The sequence below is a fragment of the Danio rerio genome, chromosome 8 (assembly GCF_049306965.1).
Source record: "Danio rerio strain Tuebingen ecotype United States chromosome 8, GRCz12tu, whole genome shotgun sequence".
Classification (NCBI taxonomy): domain Eukaryota; kingdom Metazoa; phylum Chordata; class Actinopteri; order Cypriniformes; family Danionidae; genus Danio; species Danio rerio.
The window spans coordinates 58,402,245-58,422,976 of NC_133183.1; the positions used below are offsets into that span (position 1 = coordinate 58,402,245).

The 20,732-nt window shown below is 33.7% G+C and overlaps 1 protein-coding gene and 1 long non-coding RNA gene across 3 annotated transcripts in view; one reads left to right on the top strand and one right to left on the bottom strand.

The window, feature by feature from the left end:
- Positions 1 to 20,732, bottom strand: part of clcn6 (chloride channel 6) — a 42,822-nt gene that overhangs the window by 16,663 nt on the left and 5,427 nt on the right. For both annotated transcript variants that reach the window (XM_073911216.1, XM_009304277.5), the window contains exons 5-17: positions 20,460 to 20,526; positions 20,264 to 20,370; positions 19,280 to 19,406; positions 18,166 to 18,233; positions 17,950 to 18,008; positions 15,721 to 15,853; positions 15,525 to 15,638; positions 13,402 to 13,568; positions 13,187 to 13,304; positions 9,266 to 9,395; positions 6,120 to 6,273; positions 2,814 to 2,970; positions 1,432 to 1,538 (exon numbers count right to left, since the gene is read on the bottom strand). In XM_073911216.1, the coding sequence (XP_073767317.1) occupies positions 1,432 to 1,538; positions 2,814 to 2,970; positions 6,120 to 6,273; positions 9,266 to 9,395; positions 13,187 to 13,304; positions 13,402 to 13,568; positions 15,525 to 15,638; positions 15,721 to 15,853; positions 17,950 to 18,008; positions 18,166 to 18,233; positions 19,280 to 19,406; positions 20,264 to 20,305 (1,376 nt within the window). In that variant the 5' untranslated portion in view covers positions 20,306 to 20,370; positions 20,460 to 20,526. The remainder of the gene's footprint in view (positions 1 to 1,431; positions 1,539 to 2,813; positions 2,971 to 6,119; positions 6,274 to 9,265; positions 9,396 to 13,186; positions 13,305 to 13,401; positions 13,569 to 15,524; positions 15,639 to 15,720; positions 15,854 to 17,949; positions 18,009 to 18,165; positions 18,234 to 19,279; positions 19,407 to 20,263; positions 20,371 to 20,459; positions 20,527 to 20,732) is intronic.
- LOC141375940 (uncharacterized) lies at positions 183 to 7,182 on the top strand. Its single transcript, XR_012384793.1, has 3 exons — positions 183 to 2,123; positions 2,352 to 3,528; positions 5,284 to 7,182. It is a non-coding gene; the product is annotated as an uncharacterized lncRNA (long non-coding RNA).

Here is a 20,732-nt window from a genome sequence, read left to right on the forward strand (position 1 = left end):
TAGAACACAAGCAGCTTGAAGAGGAAAGCGTGAGTATGTCTGGCGTCTTGAGGTATTATAAAGCTGATGACGACAACATTGCCATAGCAAAATGTGAGATCTGTAAACTTGGGATTGCCTGCCGGCTATTTTAAGTTGAGGTGCTGTTTGTTTTATATTAGATTTTTTTTATATTTTCTGTTGCCCTAAAGTCCAAAAGTGTAGAATTTATGTTATTTTTGACTTGATTGTTCAAGCTACCTCACAGAAGTGCTCTGCTTGTTAAAGTTGTTGAATGTTAAAATTAGGTGAATTAAATAAAAATAAGAAACACACTGGAAATGCTTCTTTGCTCTTCTTTATTCTTTTTTTAATGTATCATAGAAGTATCGGATCGGGTTTCGGTATCGGTAGATACTCAAAAATCAAATGAATCGACCTCTGCAAAAACACCTGATCAGGACATCCCTAAAATTAATACATATTAAACCTCTTTAACTATATTAAAAGTACAGTATATACTCAGGAGTGACTGATATTTATTGGTTTGCACTGAGTCAGTTCTAACGTTCATTTTCAAACTATGGGCCCCATTATAGACCCGACGCAATAAGGCACATACCATCATCATTTTTACGTTTTGTACCAAACTGTTTAAATAGCAAATGCATTCATGCTACTTTGTGGACTTATGGGTGTGCTGGTCTGAAAAGGAAGTGTGTTAAGGTGCATTGTTGGCGTGTTGCTATTTTGAGGAACTAAAATAGACTGCGCCATTGACCTACTAAAAGCTGGTCTAAAGTCAAGCGCAGAACACAGAAGTTATGCGCCTATGCAGGTTCAAACAATAACACATTGCTTAATACACGCAGGATGTACGGCAATACACAAATATCTTTACATATGAAACAAAAATTAACGGATTAAAATGTTACAAAAACAATTAATTACTACAAAAATAAACCACTGCCTCCATGCCTTCTTCACCTCGGGGGGATTTTTTCAGTTGACTCATGACAATTTGCATTTGTATGATGTTTTTATTAGTAGTATTATTCATCATATGCATATTTATATTTGTTTTATTAAAAACAAGTTTAGATTTGTTCACCAGTCGAGTTTTGGGTATGTCTGCATCACCATATGGGGCATAAACAGGACCTGTGTTTGGATATAACTCAGTTTTCTGACCACACTTCGCTATTATTGTTCATTTATTAGTTTGCTGGAAACAACTGAACAAACGAAATTAAATATGTAGGCTAATGGATGTCTTCAGTGGAGTGAGTTCCCACCGTTTCCTTACTCCATGAAAGAAAGGAGTAAAGAGTAAAGCAAAGTAAAGAGAAAGTAAAGAGGCTGAAAGGAGGGGGCTCATATTTTATCCTCGAACTGCAGATGGTCTGTTTATCTGTTTACAGTTTAATGTGACAGATGAAAAAAGACGCTCACTTGTCCATCTCCACTTCAGTTTCCCACTCCAGCAGAGGAACTCCTTTCAGGTGAATGTGAATATCATATATTCCCCTATTAAAGAAATCTCCTGTCCATTTGGCCACCTGATAAAACATAACACCAATTAGAAATGCATATTTCACCGTCAAGTACACACTCACCAGCTACTTTATTAGGCACCGGGTTGGACACCTTTTTGCCATCAGAACTGCCTTAACTCTTCATGGCACAGATTCAACAAGGTACTGGAAATATTCCCATATTGACATGATAGCATTACACAGTTGCTGTAGATTTGTCGGCTGCACATTAATGATGCGAATCTCCCATTCCACCATATCCTAAAGGTGCTCTATTGGATTGAGTTCTGGTGACTGTGGAGGCCATTTGAGTACAGTAAACTCATTGTCATGTTCAAGAAAGGATGGATCCATGCTTTCATGATGTTGATGCCAAACTCTGACCCGACCATCCGAATGTTGCAGCAGAAATAAAGACTCATCAGATCAGGGAAAGTTTTTCCATTCTTCTATTCTACAATTTTGGTGAGCCTGTGTAAATTGTAGCCTCAGTTTCCTGTTCTTAGCTGACAGGAGTGGCACCTGGTGTGGTCTTCTGCTGCTGTAGCCCATCCGCCTCAAGGTTGGACATGTTGTGCGTTCAGAGATGCTCTTCTGCAGACCTCGGTTGTAACGAGTGGTTATTTAGGTTAGGTTACTGTTGTTGCCTTTGTATCAGCTCAAAACAGTCTGGCCATTCTCCTCTGACATCAACAAAGCATATGTGCCCACAGAACTGCCACTCACTGGATATCGTTTCTTTTTCTGACCTTTCTCTGTAAACCCTAGAGATGGTTGTTTGTGAAAATCCTAGTAGATCAGAAGTTTCTGAAATACTCAGACCAGCCCATCTGGCAGCAACAACCATGCCACGTTCAAAGTCACTTAAATTACCTTTCTTCCACATTTTGATGCTCGGTTTGAACTGCACCAGATCGTCTTGACCATGTCTACATGCCTAAATGCATTGAGTTGCTGCCATGTGATTGGCTGATTAGAAATTTGCGTTAATGAGCAGTTAGACAGGTGTACCTAATAAAGTGGCCGGTGAGTGTGAGACCTTATTGGTAACTTTTTAATAATATTATATCAAACATCATACAAAGTACAAATATTTAAATATCTTCTGGAACCTTCTTTATTTGTAGCTTTTAATTATAGTATCATAAGAAAACGTCAATAAAGGACACAGTTTGACACAATGTTGACACAAATTGGCCCCTCTAAAGTAATTAATACTATGCAAATGCCCAAAATGAAGATTTCCCATACATATAAACGTTTTTTAAAACGTTATTACAAGGATTACTGTTTTCCTACCATTAGTGTTATCATAATGGGAAGTCCATAAGTGATCTCGTTGGTTGATTCGATTAAGATGACTGTCAGGCTGATGGTCATTCTGACCACACCTCCGAGGAATGCAGCTGCTCCAATCAAAGCAAAGGTCCCCGAATAGATTTGCATGTGGAAGTTTCTGCAATTAAACAACATTTTAAGAGTAAGGGAAAATACTTTAATAGAAAAAAAACTTGTATGATGATGGATGCATTTGAATCACTGCTCAATGAAGCTTCAAAATTGTTATAAATCAGTTGTTTTGGAACAAGTATCTAATTTAAGTATGATGTGATGTCAAAAAAAAAGATTCAGCTATTTAGGCAGAAGTAACAAACTGCAAGCTTTGGAGGTTTATTAGAGGTTTTGGAGCACACTAGCTTAAAGATATGCTTAGGACTAACATGTAACTGATATTAACATCTAAAAAAACAATATTTTAACTTCATAAGGACCTTAAAAATTTAAAGGTTGAGTAGTTTTAAGTAGTTCTAAGCTTTAAGTATCTTTAAGTTTAAAAGAAGCTTTATGTGTGAAAGTAGTTTTAAGTAGTTCTAAGTTTTAATTAGCTTTAAATTTAAAAGCGGTTTTAGGTAGTTTTAAGTAGCTTAAAATTGAAAAGGTTTATGTTTAAAACAGTTTAGGTAGCTTAAAACTTTAAACTACATTTAAACTTGAAGTAGTTCTACGATTTACAGTTTTTTACAATTGCTATGACACTTTTATCAATACATTTAACAAGTTTCCTAAACTCTTAACACAGTTAGCACAACATCCGTCTTGGTGGGCTATACAATTAACACATTTCTTGTTGTTTTGACACAAAATGCATCCAGTTAACACAAATTTGAAATGCTTTAACTTCTTTTACACACAAGCACAACCAAGAACAAAACAATTTAATTTTACAGTCAAATTTACAAATGCTTTAACACAGTATGTCAGAACAGATAACACCATGTTCTAAACAGAACTTATATAGGATAAAGTCAAAGTGAACAGCTGTTCTAATTGTGAATTATAACACAAATATATTCCCTGTATTTTATTCAATTGCCAATGAGAAACAGCATATTGCGGTTATATAAATAAATAAATAAATGTATATATATATATATATATGTATATATATATATATATATATATATATATATATATATATATATATATATATATATATATATTTCTTTATTTATTTATATAACCGCAATAGGCTGTTTCTCATTGGCAACTGAAAAAAAAAAAAAAAAAAAAAWTATATATATATATATATATATATATATATATATATATATATATATATATATAAATATATATATATAACTGCAATATGAGTCTCTCATATATATATATATATATATATATATATATATATATATATATATATATATATATATATATGACAGCTGATTCCCATCTAGAAAGCACACTCATGTCTTGTTTTGGTTTTTCCAATCACATGATCATATGTTCTAATAGAGGACTCTTGAGGTTTTTGAAAGGAACAGTGAGCGCATCAAAGAACTCTGTCACCAATACGTCCATGTAAGATTATGCAATACAGTCATTACTGTACTATACACAGTGTGTTTTGCAGTAAACTACTCTTTAAACGTGGAGTTCATTAGAACATACAGTACATATACAGTACAGCATTTGCATACACTGTGTCTAATTACTTTCAGAGAGTCATGAAGTTGGAGGCCAATCAAGTACCACATGAAATTTTCAATGTTGACAAAGCTGGGGATGTCGCCGTAGGAAAAACATAATAGGCCAAAGGGCCACAGTTACCGTGCAGGGCCACACAAGATATCAAGTATAATGTGGATGAGATCATGTGGCAAGAATAGAAGATTACTTTGTTATTTTATTATAATTGTGGTGCTTTTCCTGTTTGCAGTGATGTCCTTCTGCAAAAAAAGTCTTTACTGCAGCAATTCTGTGTCTGTATTTTTTTTACATAAACTGTAAATTTTATAAAGCAATTTTTTGTCTTCGTTTTATATAGAATTTTTGCAGTAAAAGAAAGAAAATGCCTGCATTTACTAAACCCAACGAAACAAAACTGTAGAGAGACTTCAAATATAAGGGCAGAGCTGACACATAAACTAATGCAGTTTCTGTAATGTCAGCTGATGATAGTGTTTTTATTGTCAGTGTGTTCTGATTGACTGAATGTTTATGTTGGAAGAGAACATGTGTTTGTGTTTTGAACAATAATTTAATTTTGAAACATGTTTACAGTGTTTTGTTAGACATGGTGTAGTGTGTTCGTTTATTATAGTATTTTGAAAAGTAGTTTAGAGGTTTAGTTTATAATGTGTGATTTTGAGCATGAAATTAACTGTTTTGCCAATTGTGTGTTTTAGGTGTGTTGCTGCGTTAAGAGTTTAGCAAACTTGTTAAATGTATTGAAAAAAGTGTCATAGCCATTGTAAAAAACTGTAAGTTTAAAGTTTAAAAGGTTTTCGTTTAAAACAGTTTTAAGTTGCATTAAGTTTACCAGTAGTTTTAAGTAGTTCTAAGTTTTAAGTAGCTTCAAGTTTTAAAGTAGTTTTATGTTTAAAAGTATTTAAGTAGTTCTAATTTTTAAGTAGCTTAAAGTTTAAACAGTCAAGTAGTTAAAATTTAAGTTAAGTTATTTAATGTTTGAAAGGTTTGAGTTTAAAATAGTTTTAAGTAGCTTCAAGTTTAACAATAGTTTAAAGTTTTAAGTATTTCTAAGTACCTTAAAGATTAATAAATGATTTTAATTTCCTTTTTGGCTTAGTCCTTTTATTAATCAGGGGTCACCACAGCGGAATGAACCGCCAACTTATCCGCATGTTTTACACAGCGGATGCCCTTCCAGCTACAACCCATCACTGGGAAACACCTACACACATACACTATAGACAATTTAGCTTACCCAATACACCTATAGCGCATGTCTTTGGACTTGTGGGGGAAACCGGAGCACCCTAAGGAAACCCACACTAACACAAGGAGAACATGCAAACTGTTGGCGATCTGCTGTGAGGCGATCGTGCTACCCACTGCATCACTGTGATGCCCTAAGATTAAAATCACTGAACAGATTTAATTGGTTTTACCTGATTGTTTACATTTGTAGCATGAAAAGAAATTATAGTAATTAATAATCTCTTGTTGGCCTGTTTAGCAGAGCCCACAATAGATATGTGCATTTATATGTTAAGCTTTCAAATCAAAGTTTCTCCCTCACTTTCGTCAAATTGTGCCATCATTAGTACCACTAATGACATTGTTAACAGGAATTCATCTTACATTTTTAGGACATTGGCTAAAAGGCGTCCCAGTGAAGCTCCGCAGAGAAGTGAAGGGACAAACAGACCACTTGGGACGGACACGCCATACGTCCAGCAGCTCAGGAAAAAATACAGCACAAAGAACAGGGAGAGCGTGACCGGACTAAAAGTAGCTGTGCGGATAAAACAGACAAAGAGGAGGAAAAGAGAAGTGTTAACTTGATTTCTGCAGAGAACACACTGCAAAAAATGCTTTTCTTAGATGTTTTGGCTTGTTTCTAGTCCTAATATCTAAACCTTCTTATATCAAGAAGCATTTTCTAGGCCAGCAAAACATATCGTCTTGTTTTCGGAAATAATATGCCAAAATCAAGTACGTTTTTATTTAAAACAAGCAAAATAATCTGACAGTAGGGTAAGCAAAATAATCTCGTTTTTCCTTTCTACATAAGATAATTTTCTTACCCCATTGGTAGATTATTTTGCTCGTTTATAGGAAAAACTCACTTTATTTTGACATATTTTGGCAGCATTGAAGAGGTTGGGGTGTATATTCATTCAATAAAATGTCAATGTCAATTTGGATTGAAATGATTGAAATGATTATTGTTTCACACACTTTCTTCTTGTTGTATAAAAGAAAGCACACGTCTTTCCCTTACGGCAGTGTGGTTTTGCCCGTTTAAAAAAAGTTGTGGAAGCACACGATTACTGCTTTTATTTATTTTTAACCAATTGATACTAATACATTACTTTTATTTACATATTTAAATTAGAAATTAGATCTGCTTACTGCTCGTTAGAGTAGGCTGTGTGTGTCAGAGAAACAAGTGATTAAACTATACCTGTCAACATTGGGATATAAAAACACGAGATATGCCCCCAACAACCGTTACAAGTATGGGAAGGAAAATAACCTCAAATGATAGAATACGTAACAAACATTAGAAAAATGAAAATAAAATAAAAAGTTTAGCCTATTAAAATCAATTTCCTGATCACATCGTTGTTATTGTAAGCGTCACAGGTTTAAAAGTGCGTTCATTTTTTATACTTGAATTATTCATCAATTCCTCTGCGTACCACTAGAAGGAAGCCTGTGTACCACTTGTGGTACATGTACCACAGTTTGAGAACCACTGGCTTACAGAGATACGTCACCAGTAGGGTTGTAACAATATACTGGTATGACGGTTTACCACGATTTGAACGTGCACGATTATCATACCATGAACAATTGCATATCAATGGTTTTAACCCTTAAAGACTGAGACAGCCGCCGGCGGCTAAAAATAAGTATTGCTCTTAAATGTTTAATAACTTTTGATCCGCTGATCCGATTCATACAATTCAAAGATTGGCATAAAGAAGAGAATCTCAGCTTTCCAGTGCTGTATCACATAACATTCAGTTCTGTATCACAAGACTTTCAGAGGCTCCGGAATCAGTGCGTTTACGTCATCAAAATTTGACAACGCTGATTTGACAAAGAAACGCTCGTCACTGTGTCTCTGGACAAACCAGACATGATATATTGATGCATTGTCCCTCCTCCATGCCCAGATTGGTTCAAACTCGCTATATCACAACCAATAAGCATAGGTTTCGCTTTTGTTTGTGGAGCAACAACGAGCTTTTTGAACAACATGGAATAAGAGATTACATACATTCAAAACGCAAAAAAAAAGTTTTGCATGAAATAATTCTCATACTAAGTACTTTTGCATGCACAGCAGCACAGAAACATGACAAAACAGTGACACAGCAAAGACGAACTGCGGCTCTTGCTGTTTTCAAAAGACGCAAATGAAGGTGCAGCTGTTTGTCTGCATTGCAGACAACCATATCCAAATCCATATCCACAGACAACCATATCCATGCTGGCACATAAAACCTGAGGATGTTCCATATTGAATCTAGTTTCGTTATGTAACTATTTATAGTATAGTAAATATTTATATCTATTTTTTTACTGAGGATTTGCACCATGTTTATTTGGACTTTATTTGGACTTTGACACATTATTTATTATTTTATTATTTTTTTATTTGTTCATTGTAAGTGGTGTTGTTTATAGTAACTGAAAATATATTATTTGGAAAAAGTCAAATTTGCTTCACTGTTCTATTATTTTGTAACATTTGTAACATACCGTATACCGCGAAACCGTCAAACCGTGGTATTGTTTTAGACGATTATCATACCGTAAAAAATTCATACCGTTACAACCCTAGTCACCAGCACGTACACAAGCAGAAGAATGAAAACAAAGGAAGTGCCATTTTTAAATACACAGCCAAGTACATCGTATTAATATATACATATAATAACAAGCCATGGTCGACCCGAGCTTGAACCAACCTTATTGTCGTCTTTGCAAACAGCCACAAAGCCAAGAGCTCAAGCAGAATCTATCCTGTTCCCCGTAGTTTTTTACAAAATCGTCTAAAGCGTGAGCGGTTTTGCTTTCTCGAGTGCCTTCGCCGCACGTCTATTTGTGTATAAAGCATCTGTTTTGTGAGAAGAACTTCTCATATGATATGTGAACAACCCGTACTGCTTTACTGTAGACATTTTCTCAAGTGTGAATGACGTAGACTGAAACTTTCTGTTGTATACCATTGAAACGGTTTTGGCAGTGGAAATGCAAGCCTGATATAGGTGACCTGTACCGACCCGTACTGTACTGTACCATTAAACTAAAGTGGGTCACACTGTACACTAATGTTCATTAGTTATGTTAAGTAATGCATTTACTAACATGAACAAACAATGAACAATACATTTACTTCAATATTTATTCATGTTATTTAACGTTAGTTAATGAAAATACAGTTGTTCATTGTTAGTTCATGTTAACTCATGGTGCATTAACTAATGTTAACAAGCATGGACTTGAATGTTAATAACGCATTAGTAAATGTTCAATTATGATTAATAAATGCTGTACAAGTGTTGTTCATGATTAGTTCATGTTAGTAAATGCATTAACTACTGAACCTTATTGTAAAGTGTTACCCTAAAGTGCAATACTGAAATTCCTTAAATGCCTAGAAAAAATATAGGCTGATGGAAAAAACAGCAGGGTTGCTAAAGCAAAGCACTTATACATCACTTATACTCAATAAAGCTCATACAGTACACTGATGCATAGGATGTTTTTACCATTCTGATGAAAGAGCTGGTGAATTGCCACTTCTTGAGGGTTGAAGAAAAGGGTTGCCATGTCATTATACGTGTTGTTGTAACAGAAGAATCGGCGTATGGTTGAGTTGACCTCTTCATTTACAGACCCCTACAAAACACACCATTACTGCACCTACAGTATACAGCAACTGATGAATACTGCAAAGTAAAAAAGGTAACACTTTACAATAATGTTGTATTAGCTAATGTTAATTGAATTAATGGGCCATATTGCAAAAAAAAAAAAAAAATTAGCACGATATCATGTTTTATATCATTAAATATTTTCATATATCGAATATTTTTTAACAATATATAGAAATATTTGCATTTTTTTTTATTTAACCACTTAATTTTAATTTAAAAACATTACTAAGGCAAATAGTTTTTATAGTAAAAAAACAAAAAAATTAAACAAAATATCTGATCTCTTTATAATAAAATGAATGAGTGTTAAATAGACTCTTAAACTTGATAAATAAAATATTACAAAGTGTGTGCAATGGTAAAGATAGATGTGAACTCTGTAAATAGTATAACAGTCTGTTCTTTAAACCAGAACAAAGCTGGTCTATTGTCCAGCGCAGATCGCGTTAGTTGTGCGCCTCGCTTACACACTGCTCAATACACACAAGATGTAGAGCGCAAATATCTTTACATATGAAAAAGAGTTAAAATATTAAGGATATATATAGGATATAAATAAAAAGGACTAAAATATTACAAAACTTCTAGCCTATATAAACATAAAAACCCCTGCCTTCATGCCTTCTTCATCTCGGGAGGCTTTTTCAGTTCATTCAGTTTGCTTTTGTATATTGTTATTAATATTAGCAGTATTATTTATTATATCCATATTTATATTTGTTTTATTAAAAAAAGCTTAGATTTGTCCACCTGTCAGGTTTTAGACCATATGGGGCACAGCATGTGTATTAGGATATAACTCAGGTTTTTGAACACACTTCGTTATTATTGTTCATTTATTCATTTGCTGTAAATTAGAACTGAATTTATAAATAGTTTTGAAACAAATATGTGAGCTTAATGTTAATTGAATTAATGGGCCATATTGCAAAAAAAAAAAAAAATTAGCACGATATCATGTTTTATATCATTATATATTTTCATATATCGAATATTTTTTAACAATATATAGAAATATTAGCATTTTTTCATTTAACCACTTAATTTTAATTTAAAAACACTACTAAGGCAAATAGTTTTTATAGTAAAAAAACAAAAAAATTAAACAAAATATCTGATCTCTTTATAATAAAATGAATATAAGTGTTAAATAGACTCTTAAACTTGACAAATAAAATATTACAAAGTGTGTGCAATGGTAAAGATAGATGTAAACTCTGTAAATAGTATAATAGTCTGTTCTTTAGACCAGAACAAAGCTGGTCTATTGCCCAGCGCAGAGCGCGTTAGTTGTGCGCCTCGCTTACACACTGCTCAATACACACAAGATGTAGTGCGCAAATATCTTTACATATGAAAAAGAGTTAAAATATTAAGGATATATATATAGGATATAAATATAAAAGACTAAAATATTACAAAACTTCTAGCCTATATAAATATAAAAACCCCTGCCTTCATGCCTTCTTCATCTCGGGAGGCTTTTTCAGTTCATTCAGTTTGCTTTTGTATATTGTTATTAATATTAGCAGTATTATTTATTATATCCATATTTATATTTGTTTTATTAAAAAAAGCTTAGATTTGCCCACCTGTCAGGTTTTAGACCATATGGGGCACAGCATGTGTATTAGGATATAACTCAGGTTTTTGAGCACACTTCATATTATTGTTCATTTATTCGTTTGCTGTAAATTAGAACTGAATTTATAAATAGTTTTGAAACAAATATGTGAGCTTAATGTTAATTGAATTAATGGGCCATATTGCAAAAAAAAAATAAATTAGCACGATATCATGTTTTATATCATTATATATTTTCATATATCGAATATTTTTTAACAATATATAGAAATATTAGCATTTTTTCATTTAACCACTTAATTTTAATTTAAAAACACTACTAAGGCAAATAGTTTTTATAGTAAAAAAACAAAAAAATTAAACAAAATATCTGATCTCTTTATAATAAAATGAATATAAGTGTTACATAGACTCTTAAACTTGACAAATAAAATATTACAAAGTGTGTGCAATGGTAAAGATAGATGTAAACTCTGTAAATAGTATAATAGTCTGTTCTTTAGACCAGAACAAAGCTGGTCTATTGCCCAGCGCAGAGCGCGTTAGTTGTGCGCCTCGCTTACACACTGCTCAATACACACAAGATGTAGTGCGCAAATATCTTTACATATGAAAAAGAGTTAAAATATTAAGGATATATATAGGATATAAATAAAAAGGACTAAAATATTACAAAACTTCTAGCCTATATAAATATAAAAACCCCTGCCTTCATGCCTTCTTCATCTCGGGAGGCTTTTTCAGTTCATTCAGTTTGCTTTTGTATATTGTTATTAATATTAGCAGTATTATTTATTATATCCATATTTATATTTGTTTTATTAAAAAAAGCTTAGATTTGCCCACCTGTCAGGTTTTAGACCATATGGGGCACAGCATGTGTATTAGGATATAACTCAGGTTTTTGAGCACACTTCATATTATTGTTCATTTATTCGTTTGCTGTAAATTAGAACTGAATTTATAAATAGTTTTGAAACAAATATGTGAGCTTAACAAACTAAATTAATTATTTATAGGCTTATTGATGTCTGTGCATACAAGGTTCCACAAGCGAAAGTGGAAGTTAATAATTTGTCTCTCATTCTCGCTCTGTAGATGCTCTGTTTAACTGTTTTCTTGCCAGTGAAATGCTCAGTTTTTCCACTTACACTTACTTTACGTCATGTAAATAACAAATTTGCCATGGCGCGACGCAGCTGGCTCTTAAAGGGAATGAGAGATGAGACTCTGATTGGTTTATTCTAAAAACACATATCAAGGCTCAACAATAAGGACTGCCCAGTGGCCCAGGGCCAGCTTGAGAGACACTTGGGACAGTAGACCGGATCATTACTGGCCCGATTGGGACAGTGCTGCCTTGTCACTAACATTTAATTTGTCTGTGACTATTTGTCAATTGAGTTTGTGCTTTTAAGTTTTTAAACACTACCTTCTCTGTTATGTCGTAAACACCATATTGCTTTCCAGTTCCTCTTATTGGATTGACCATGATATTTTTTTTCTGTAACCTGGTAAAAACCAGTCCAGCGAAGAAACGGCAACATGGAGGCAACATCAAATTATAAGGCTAAAAGAAAATGTCTGTTTCTAACGTCTTGGAAGTAGACATTTACGTCTGACTAACAGAACAAAATAAAAATGTGATATTTTGCACAGTTTGCGGCCAGTTTGACAAGTCAGCCACCTTTTTATAACATTTTCTGTACTGCTCTTTTTGTTTGCATAACACTTTTATTTACAATTTATTTTATATATTAAAATTCTAGATTCACAGACTTTATTTTTGACACATTATTTAAAATGTGGCAAAAAAATAGCTATTAACTTCCTTTTTTTTTTTTTGGTGGGGCCAGTGAAAATTTTGGCAGGGCAAGTAAAAATCTGAACCACTTGCCCGATCGGACCAGTAGAAAAAATCCATAGCGTTGAACCCTGCATATATAATTCATTAGGAAAATAAACTCAACCCTTTTAGACCATGCGCCACGGTGCAAAGCAGATTTTCCCGTCCTTATATTAGCAAAAGTGGATTCTGACACGTCCTGAAGCGTTGGTGCCCTGCGCTTTGCGCATGGACTATCAAAATAGAGCTCTTTAACTTATTGAACCAATGCAGTATATGATGGCAGTTTTTAAAAAAAGTAAAGAAGCAGATGTCAGTCTGACCTGTGTTGAAGTGTTGTTATTCACGTTGGAGACCAAATCTCGACACTCTCCCAGAGTCATTGAAGACATGAAGATCACTAGTGTGGTCACCATACATACCAACAGACTCTCCAACACCCTGCCAAAAATAAAAGAAATTAGGTCGTATCCGATTAATTCAATTTTAAAAGTATTTTCTGTGTAGTTTTATTCAGTATAAGATGTTTCTGAAGTACCTGATGAATCTTGCTTTGGGATGGACGTTTCTCATGCGGTATTTGGCAAGCCGTTTGTTGATGCAGTTGAACAGAGCACCGAGCAGACCTCCTGCCACCCCCATCAACACAAAAAATGCCAGATCTACTGCTGTCCACAGATGACAGGCCTTATCTCCATCTGGACACTGCAGACAGCAAAGATAAACAATGGAGGCATGTATATTTACAACCTGCTTTAGTTTGTTCAGATGTTCAGATGCGAAAGCTGCTAAACGTCACTTCCGCCAAAAATGAGCTAATGGCATTGAGCGAATGCTTTAGGCACGTAGCACATGTTTAACAGATATATTTGCTTCAAATCATCCAAATCCCAGCGTCAGCGCATTCAGAAGTAACAGTTTGTTTGCAAAAGCTTCTAAACGCCATTTGCCTTTGACAGAAAAAGCCGCTATGTCCACAGAACATCAGAAATCAGAATCAGAAAACATGAATCAAAATATATGTTTTTAATGTAACTGTGCGCTGATACGCCCGCTTTTATGAGGGGCTTTTTTTCTGCTTCAGATTTGGATTTTAAAAGATGGGGGGCTACTGACGCAGGTGGGCTAATAATTCTGACTTCAACTGTATGTGCTTAGAAGCCAGGATTTGTAGCTGCATTTAAAAACCACTTACTAACATCTATTAATGTAAAGTTAATGCTTAACATATAATGATTTAACTATTTGTTAATGCTTAATAAATGATTTATAGGGCCCTATCATACACCCGGCGCAGTGTGACGTGGCGCAATAGTCTTTTGGTAGTTTCAGCTTGGCGCAAGAGTCGTTTTGAGGCGTTGCGCTACGCTGTTTAAATAGCAAATGCATTAGCGCTCATATGTGCACCCATAGGCGTTCTGGTCTAAAAAGAAAGGCGTTCTAAGGCGCACTGCTGGCGCGTCACTATTTTGAGAAACTATAATAGATTTTTCATTAGACCAAAACTAACCCGGTCTAAACTCCGGCGCAGAGTTGCGCCTCGCTTACGCACTGCTTAATACGCAAAAGAGAGCAATAGACAAATATCTTTACATATGAAAAAAAATTAATATTAAGGATGTATATAGGATATATTAAGAATAGATATAGGATATAAATATAAAGGATTAAAATATTACAAAACATATTATTTTCTAGCCTACATAAATATGAAAAATCACTGCTTTTATGTCTTCATCTCGGGAGGCTTTTTCAGTTCATTCATAACAATTTGCTTTTGTATAATGTTATTATTATTATTAGCAGTATTATTTATTATATCCATATTTATATTTGTTTTATTAAAAACAAGCTTAGATTTGCCCACCTGTCAGGTTTTAGACCATATGGGGCATGGCAGGTGTATTTGGAAATAACTCAGTATTATGACCACACTTGGTCATTATTGTTTATTTATTCATTTGCTAGAAATTAGAACTGAATTTAGAAATAGTTTTGAAACAAATTTTTGTGCTTGACAATCGAAATTAATTATTTATAGACTAATTGATGTCTGTGCGTAAAGGTTTCCCTATCCAAGAGCGAATGTGAAAGTAGTTCCATTATCTCTCTTTCTCACGCAGTAGATGCTCTGTTTAACAATTTTCTGATAATAAAACTGTTAACTGTTTGCTTGTGAAATGCTCATTTTTTCCACTTAGACTTACTTTGCGTCTTGTAAATAGCGAATGCGCTCTTGGCGCGACGCAGCTGGGTCTTAAAGGGAATGGGAGATGAGACTCTAATTGGTTTATTCTCAAAACACACCTATAACTCATTAAGAAAATAAACTCAACCCTTTTAGCCAATGCGCCTTAGCGCAAAGCAGGTTTTCCCGTCCGTAAATTAGCAAAAATGCGTTCTGACACACCCTGAAAGCGCTTGCGCCCTGCGTTTTGCGCTCTGCGCATGGACCGTCAAAATAGAGCCCATAGTGTGTAAGTGTTACCAAAACTTTGCACAAATTTAGGTGGATTAACATATAACAATTAAGTTGACTTTGTTGATTCCGCTCATTTTAAATGAGTCGTTTGAACAAGCAGTAAAAGTCATTTTTGAGTGTGTGTACCATTACAACCAGCTAATTTACATAATTTAAATACGTTTTTATGTTTTAATCACCTTGAACTCTCCGAAGTTGAGTAGGCCGGGCAGCTGGAATGACCCCCATTTACTGAAGTTGATCCCAGAACGAAAGAAGTTGAGTGTAAAAGTGGCAGACATGGAGCAGAACAACTTTAAGACAAAAGAGAGACGACGCATTAAGGTTCAGTTGCATTTTCTGTGTACAAACTAAATGCTGCAAACATTCACATACCACTTTCCATGTGAGAGCCTGGTTCCAGAAGGACGACCCCTCCTCCAGACTGAAGAGCGTGCCCCCTATTGGTGCCCCGAAGGCAGCTGCAACTCCTGCTGCTGCCCCCGCAGAGACAAAATCCCTTTTGTCCCTTAAAAGACAAACATTACACATCACTTTACAAATTCTAAATTTTCCCATTTACCTACACACATCTATAGTGCTGTGTTTGTTTCAGCAGAGCACAATACTCTAAAGATATCAAATAAATGATCATATCAATATATTTAAATAAATAAAAATATAACATCATATATATATATATATATATATATATATATATATATATATATATATATATATATATATATATATATATAACATAATTGTGATAATATTGTGAAAGTTTTTTTTATTTAGCTTTTGCTGTTACTAAATGTGTTTTTTGCCATTTCATTTGTTTATCCACTGTACCTGTAGAATCTATTATTTTGTAAAATTATTAATAATGTCTAAACATTTATGATTTGTAAAATGTTCATTTTTATTTTGCTTTAGTTATTTAAGTTAGACTTTAACTAAATTAAAAGGGAAACATTTCCTTAGCAGCTACCAGAAATATAGAAAGTTTCTACTGGATTATTGAATTATTACCATTGTATACATATCACGTACTGCAAATTTTCCTACAAAACAATTTATGTACGTATGTATTTATTTTTCAGTTTATGTATTTATTTTTTTATCTCTTTAATTGTCTGTTTGTTTGTTTGTTTATGCATGTATTTACTTATTTATTTGTCTGTTTAAGCATTTTTATCTTTTTGATTTTTGTTTTTTATTTATTTATTTGTTTAACTTTTCATTTAATAATATTTTTATTTATTTATTTATTTATGTATTTATTTAATGAATTCATGTATCGGTTTTTCTGTTTATTCATTTATTATTTTTCTGTTTTTCAATTTTTATTTGTTCAATTATCTGTTTGTTTTTTTGCTTTTTATTTATTTGTTTAACTTTATTTAATTGTCTGTTTTATTGATTTATTTGTCAGTTTAATTATTTACTTATCTGTTTGTTTTTGTATTTATTTATTCTAATTATGCATTTAAATATATTAAGTGTAATACTAGCAAAATAACTAGTAAAATATTATGTAGTGTCATCGGGCAAAAACATTTGAGATTATCATCTCATTTCACAAGTGACCTTGAGTTAAACAGTTGATTTTTAGCATCCCACGCCTTTGTCTTTGTTTATGTATTTATTTATTTGTCTGTTTGTTTATTTTTTTTAATTTATGTATTTATTTATTAGTTTAATTTTTCTGCTTTATTATTAATCTCTTCATTTATTTGTCTGTTTGTTTATTTGTGTATTTATTTATTCTAATTAAGCATTTACATTTCTTTTTAAGTGTAATACAAGCAAAATAACTACTAAAATAGCATGTACTGTCATCAGGGCAAAGATAAATGAGATTATTATGTCATTTTACCAGTGACCTTGATTTAAATAGTTGAGTTTTGCCACTTTTGAATCCATTCAGCTGATATCCACAAGCACTTTTAGCTTAGCATAGATCACTGAAAATAATAAGACCATTAGGATCTCACTCTTTATCTGTCTGTTTGTTTATTTATGTATTTATTTATTTGTCTGTTTGTTTGTTTATTGATCTGTTCATTTATTTTCTGCTTTCATTTATTTATCTCTTTATTTATTAGTCTATTTATCTGTCTGTTTGTTTATTTAAGTATTTATTTATTTTTTAGTCTGTTTGTTTGTTTGTTTGTTTATTTATTAATGCCTGTTTGTTTGTTTTAATGTCATACCAGCAGCATTGGCTATATTCATGACAACATTGGTAACGCATATTAAACACATCTTTTTCAGACATAAAGGTTTCTTAAACAAGCATCGTATAACAATATTGATAAAAGGTCAAATAAGGTCTTTAACGTTAGTCAGTGATAAACATTCAAATATTATTCCAGAAGATACCTATTTAACATTTCTCTTAAAATAGTTTTCTCTGAATAAAAAAACATTCACTAATTTTGTTTAAAATAGGTTTTACATTGAAAACATTTTTTTTTTGGTTTTGTATTATTTTTATTTGTATTAAAAATGCACCACATCACTAAAAATAAAAAGTGACTGAAAGCCCAGTCAGTTCTGTTTTATGTTCACTTTTGCACAGCATAACTGATTAGAGGCTGGATGTAGTGATGCTTTGCTAACCTGTCACTGCGGAAATAAGGGAAATGAAAGCGGATCTTCTTGAAGGTGATGCTCTGAAACTAACCAGACAGACAAGCAGGTATTTAATAGACCATGACAGAAAAGATGATGCAGAAATGACTAAAGACAACACAAAATACTGTCATCTTAACATTCATTGAGGTTAATGATTATTGAAATCTGTCATGATCATATTAAAAACATATCAAGCTGTACCTGAGGAAGTCCCGCCCCTACTATTGCTCCACTGTGAATCATTGGTCCTTCCTTCCCAACAAACAATCCTGAAACAAAAAGACAAACACTTTTTAGAATTGACTTGTTTGTAGTGCTAATTTATAGGGGTGTTAAAATTAATTGTTTCTTTGGTGCACCGCAATGCAGACACAAACAATTCTGTATCGGTTCAGTAATAATTTTGGCCATTTAACATCAGTGTCACTGTTTGCTGAACAGTGCCAGACCCGCACTGAACATCAATTGCAGCCTTTTCCGTTGAGCACACGATCAATCATAGACATTTAAAGACTCACTCAGTAGTGCTCAAAAAGCAAGCAGGACAAAATTTACATTTGTTTGTTTGCTATAAATGCTGCTGCTGTTCTATGCATGTACTTTTGTTTGATACATTCAAAAAGAGTTTTCTTTGAGCAGGTAAAATTAAAGGTACAGTTCATATATCTGACTGCTTGTATTACAGAACAAAATTGTTTTTCGAAGAATATATAGACGACGTAGTGGCGCAGTAGGTAGTGCTGTCGCCTCACAGCAAGAAGGTCGCTGGGTGGCTGGTTCGATCCTCGGCTCAGTTGGCGTTTCTGTGTGGAGTTTGCATGTTCTCCCTGCGTTCACGTGGGTTTCCTCTGGGTGCTCCGGTTTCCCCCACAGTCCAAAGACATGCGGTACAGGTGAATTTGGTAGGCTAAATTGTCCGTAGTGTGTGTGGGAATGTGTGTGTGGATGTTTCCCAGAGATGGGTTGCAGCTGGAAGGGCATCTGCTGTGTAAAAATGTGCTGGATAAGTTGCCAGTTCATTCCGCTGTGGTGACCCCACATTAATTAAGGGACAATGCAGACAAGAAAATGAATGAATGAAATAATATATAGATATACAGTAAATCTACTTATAAATGATCGATTTTAATACAAAAATGATTGTGTTGCTAAGTAAAATATGACATTTTGCATGGAAAGCATCGTTATTGCACCGTGATGCACTGAGATATCGAGTTAAACTGAATTGATGGCATGATAATCATAACCAAACCGAACCGTGACACCAGTTTAGGTTAACACCTCTACTGATTTATGTGATTTTCATCATAATTACCTCCAGCAACTGCAAACAGGACCCCCGTCACCTTACATATGAAGGTTCGCAGCCTCACAATTCCTGGCACCTTTACTCCATTAAGGTAACTTTTAATTTCAGGGATACCCGACCCAGCTGCAACAGGCTGATACACAGAGAAACAAAGCAACTTTTTACTCCCCCAATAACGCATTTTACGAATATTATTGAATTAGCTAAAAAAGCACTTTAAATAATATATACATGTGTATATACACACACACACACACACACACACACACACACACACACACTTGAAACCAGAAGTTTACATACAGTACTCTATAAAAAAAGGAACATAACCATTTTTTAAAATGTCTGATGGTAAATCATACTAAACGTTTACTATTTTAGGTCCGTTAGGATTACCTTAATGATTTACATTTGCTAAATGCCAGAATAATGAGAGAATTTCTTTCTTTTTTTTGAGAATTTTCTATTAATTTCTAGACCAGGGGTCACCAATCCTGGTCCTGCAGGGCCGGTGTCCCTACTGAGTTTAGCTCCAACTTGCCTCAACACACCTGCCTGGATGTTTTAAGTATACCAAGTAAGAGCTTGATTAGCTTGTTCAGGTGTGTTTGATTAGAGTTGGAGCAAAAATCTGCAGGACACCGGCCCTCCAGGAACAAGTTTGGTGACCCCTGTTCTAGACAGTCAAAAGTTTACATACATTTCCTTGGTATTTTTTTATTTTAGCTTTCCTTACTTTGGTCAAATGTTTTGGGTATCCTTCCACAAGCTTTTCACAATAGTTTGAAGGAATTTTGCCACATCATGAGTCAGATTTGTTGGCTGTCCTGCTCACACAAGCTTTTTCAACTCTGCCCACATATTTTCTATAGGATTGAGATCAGGGCGTTGTGATGGCCACTCCAAAACTTTCACTCTGTTGTCCTTAAAGCACGTTTTAACTAATCTGGCAAATGACTTTACTGTTAAATGTATACATTATTCACTAACCTCAATGAGCACTAGAACACTGGAGATGAACACGAACATCATATTGAGAGCCAGCAGCTCCAGTAATGAAAGAGCTAGACAGCCATTCTCACTGCATTCCTCCACAGCTGAATATAACGTCAAGGACTCCAACACAACAAAAAAGCATAAAAATACATAAACCAAAACACACAGCAGCACTGAGCAGAAAGGATACATTGCCCAACCACGTTGAACTTCAGCTGAGTGAAAAGCCGCACAAAGAAATCAACGAAAAGGCCAGTCTGAAAAAGAAAATGTATATTTTTTAATATACCTTAAATCACAGAAACTGTATAAAAAAAATTATTATTAATAATAATAATAATAATAATAATAATAATAATAATAATAAAAGCTTAACTGAAATACTTAAGAGCCTATAAATATATTTTTGGCTTGTTTTATGTTTGGTAACAATTCTTTTAAATTAACTACATTCCACTTTTTT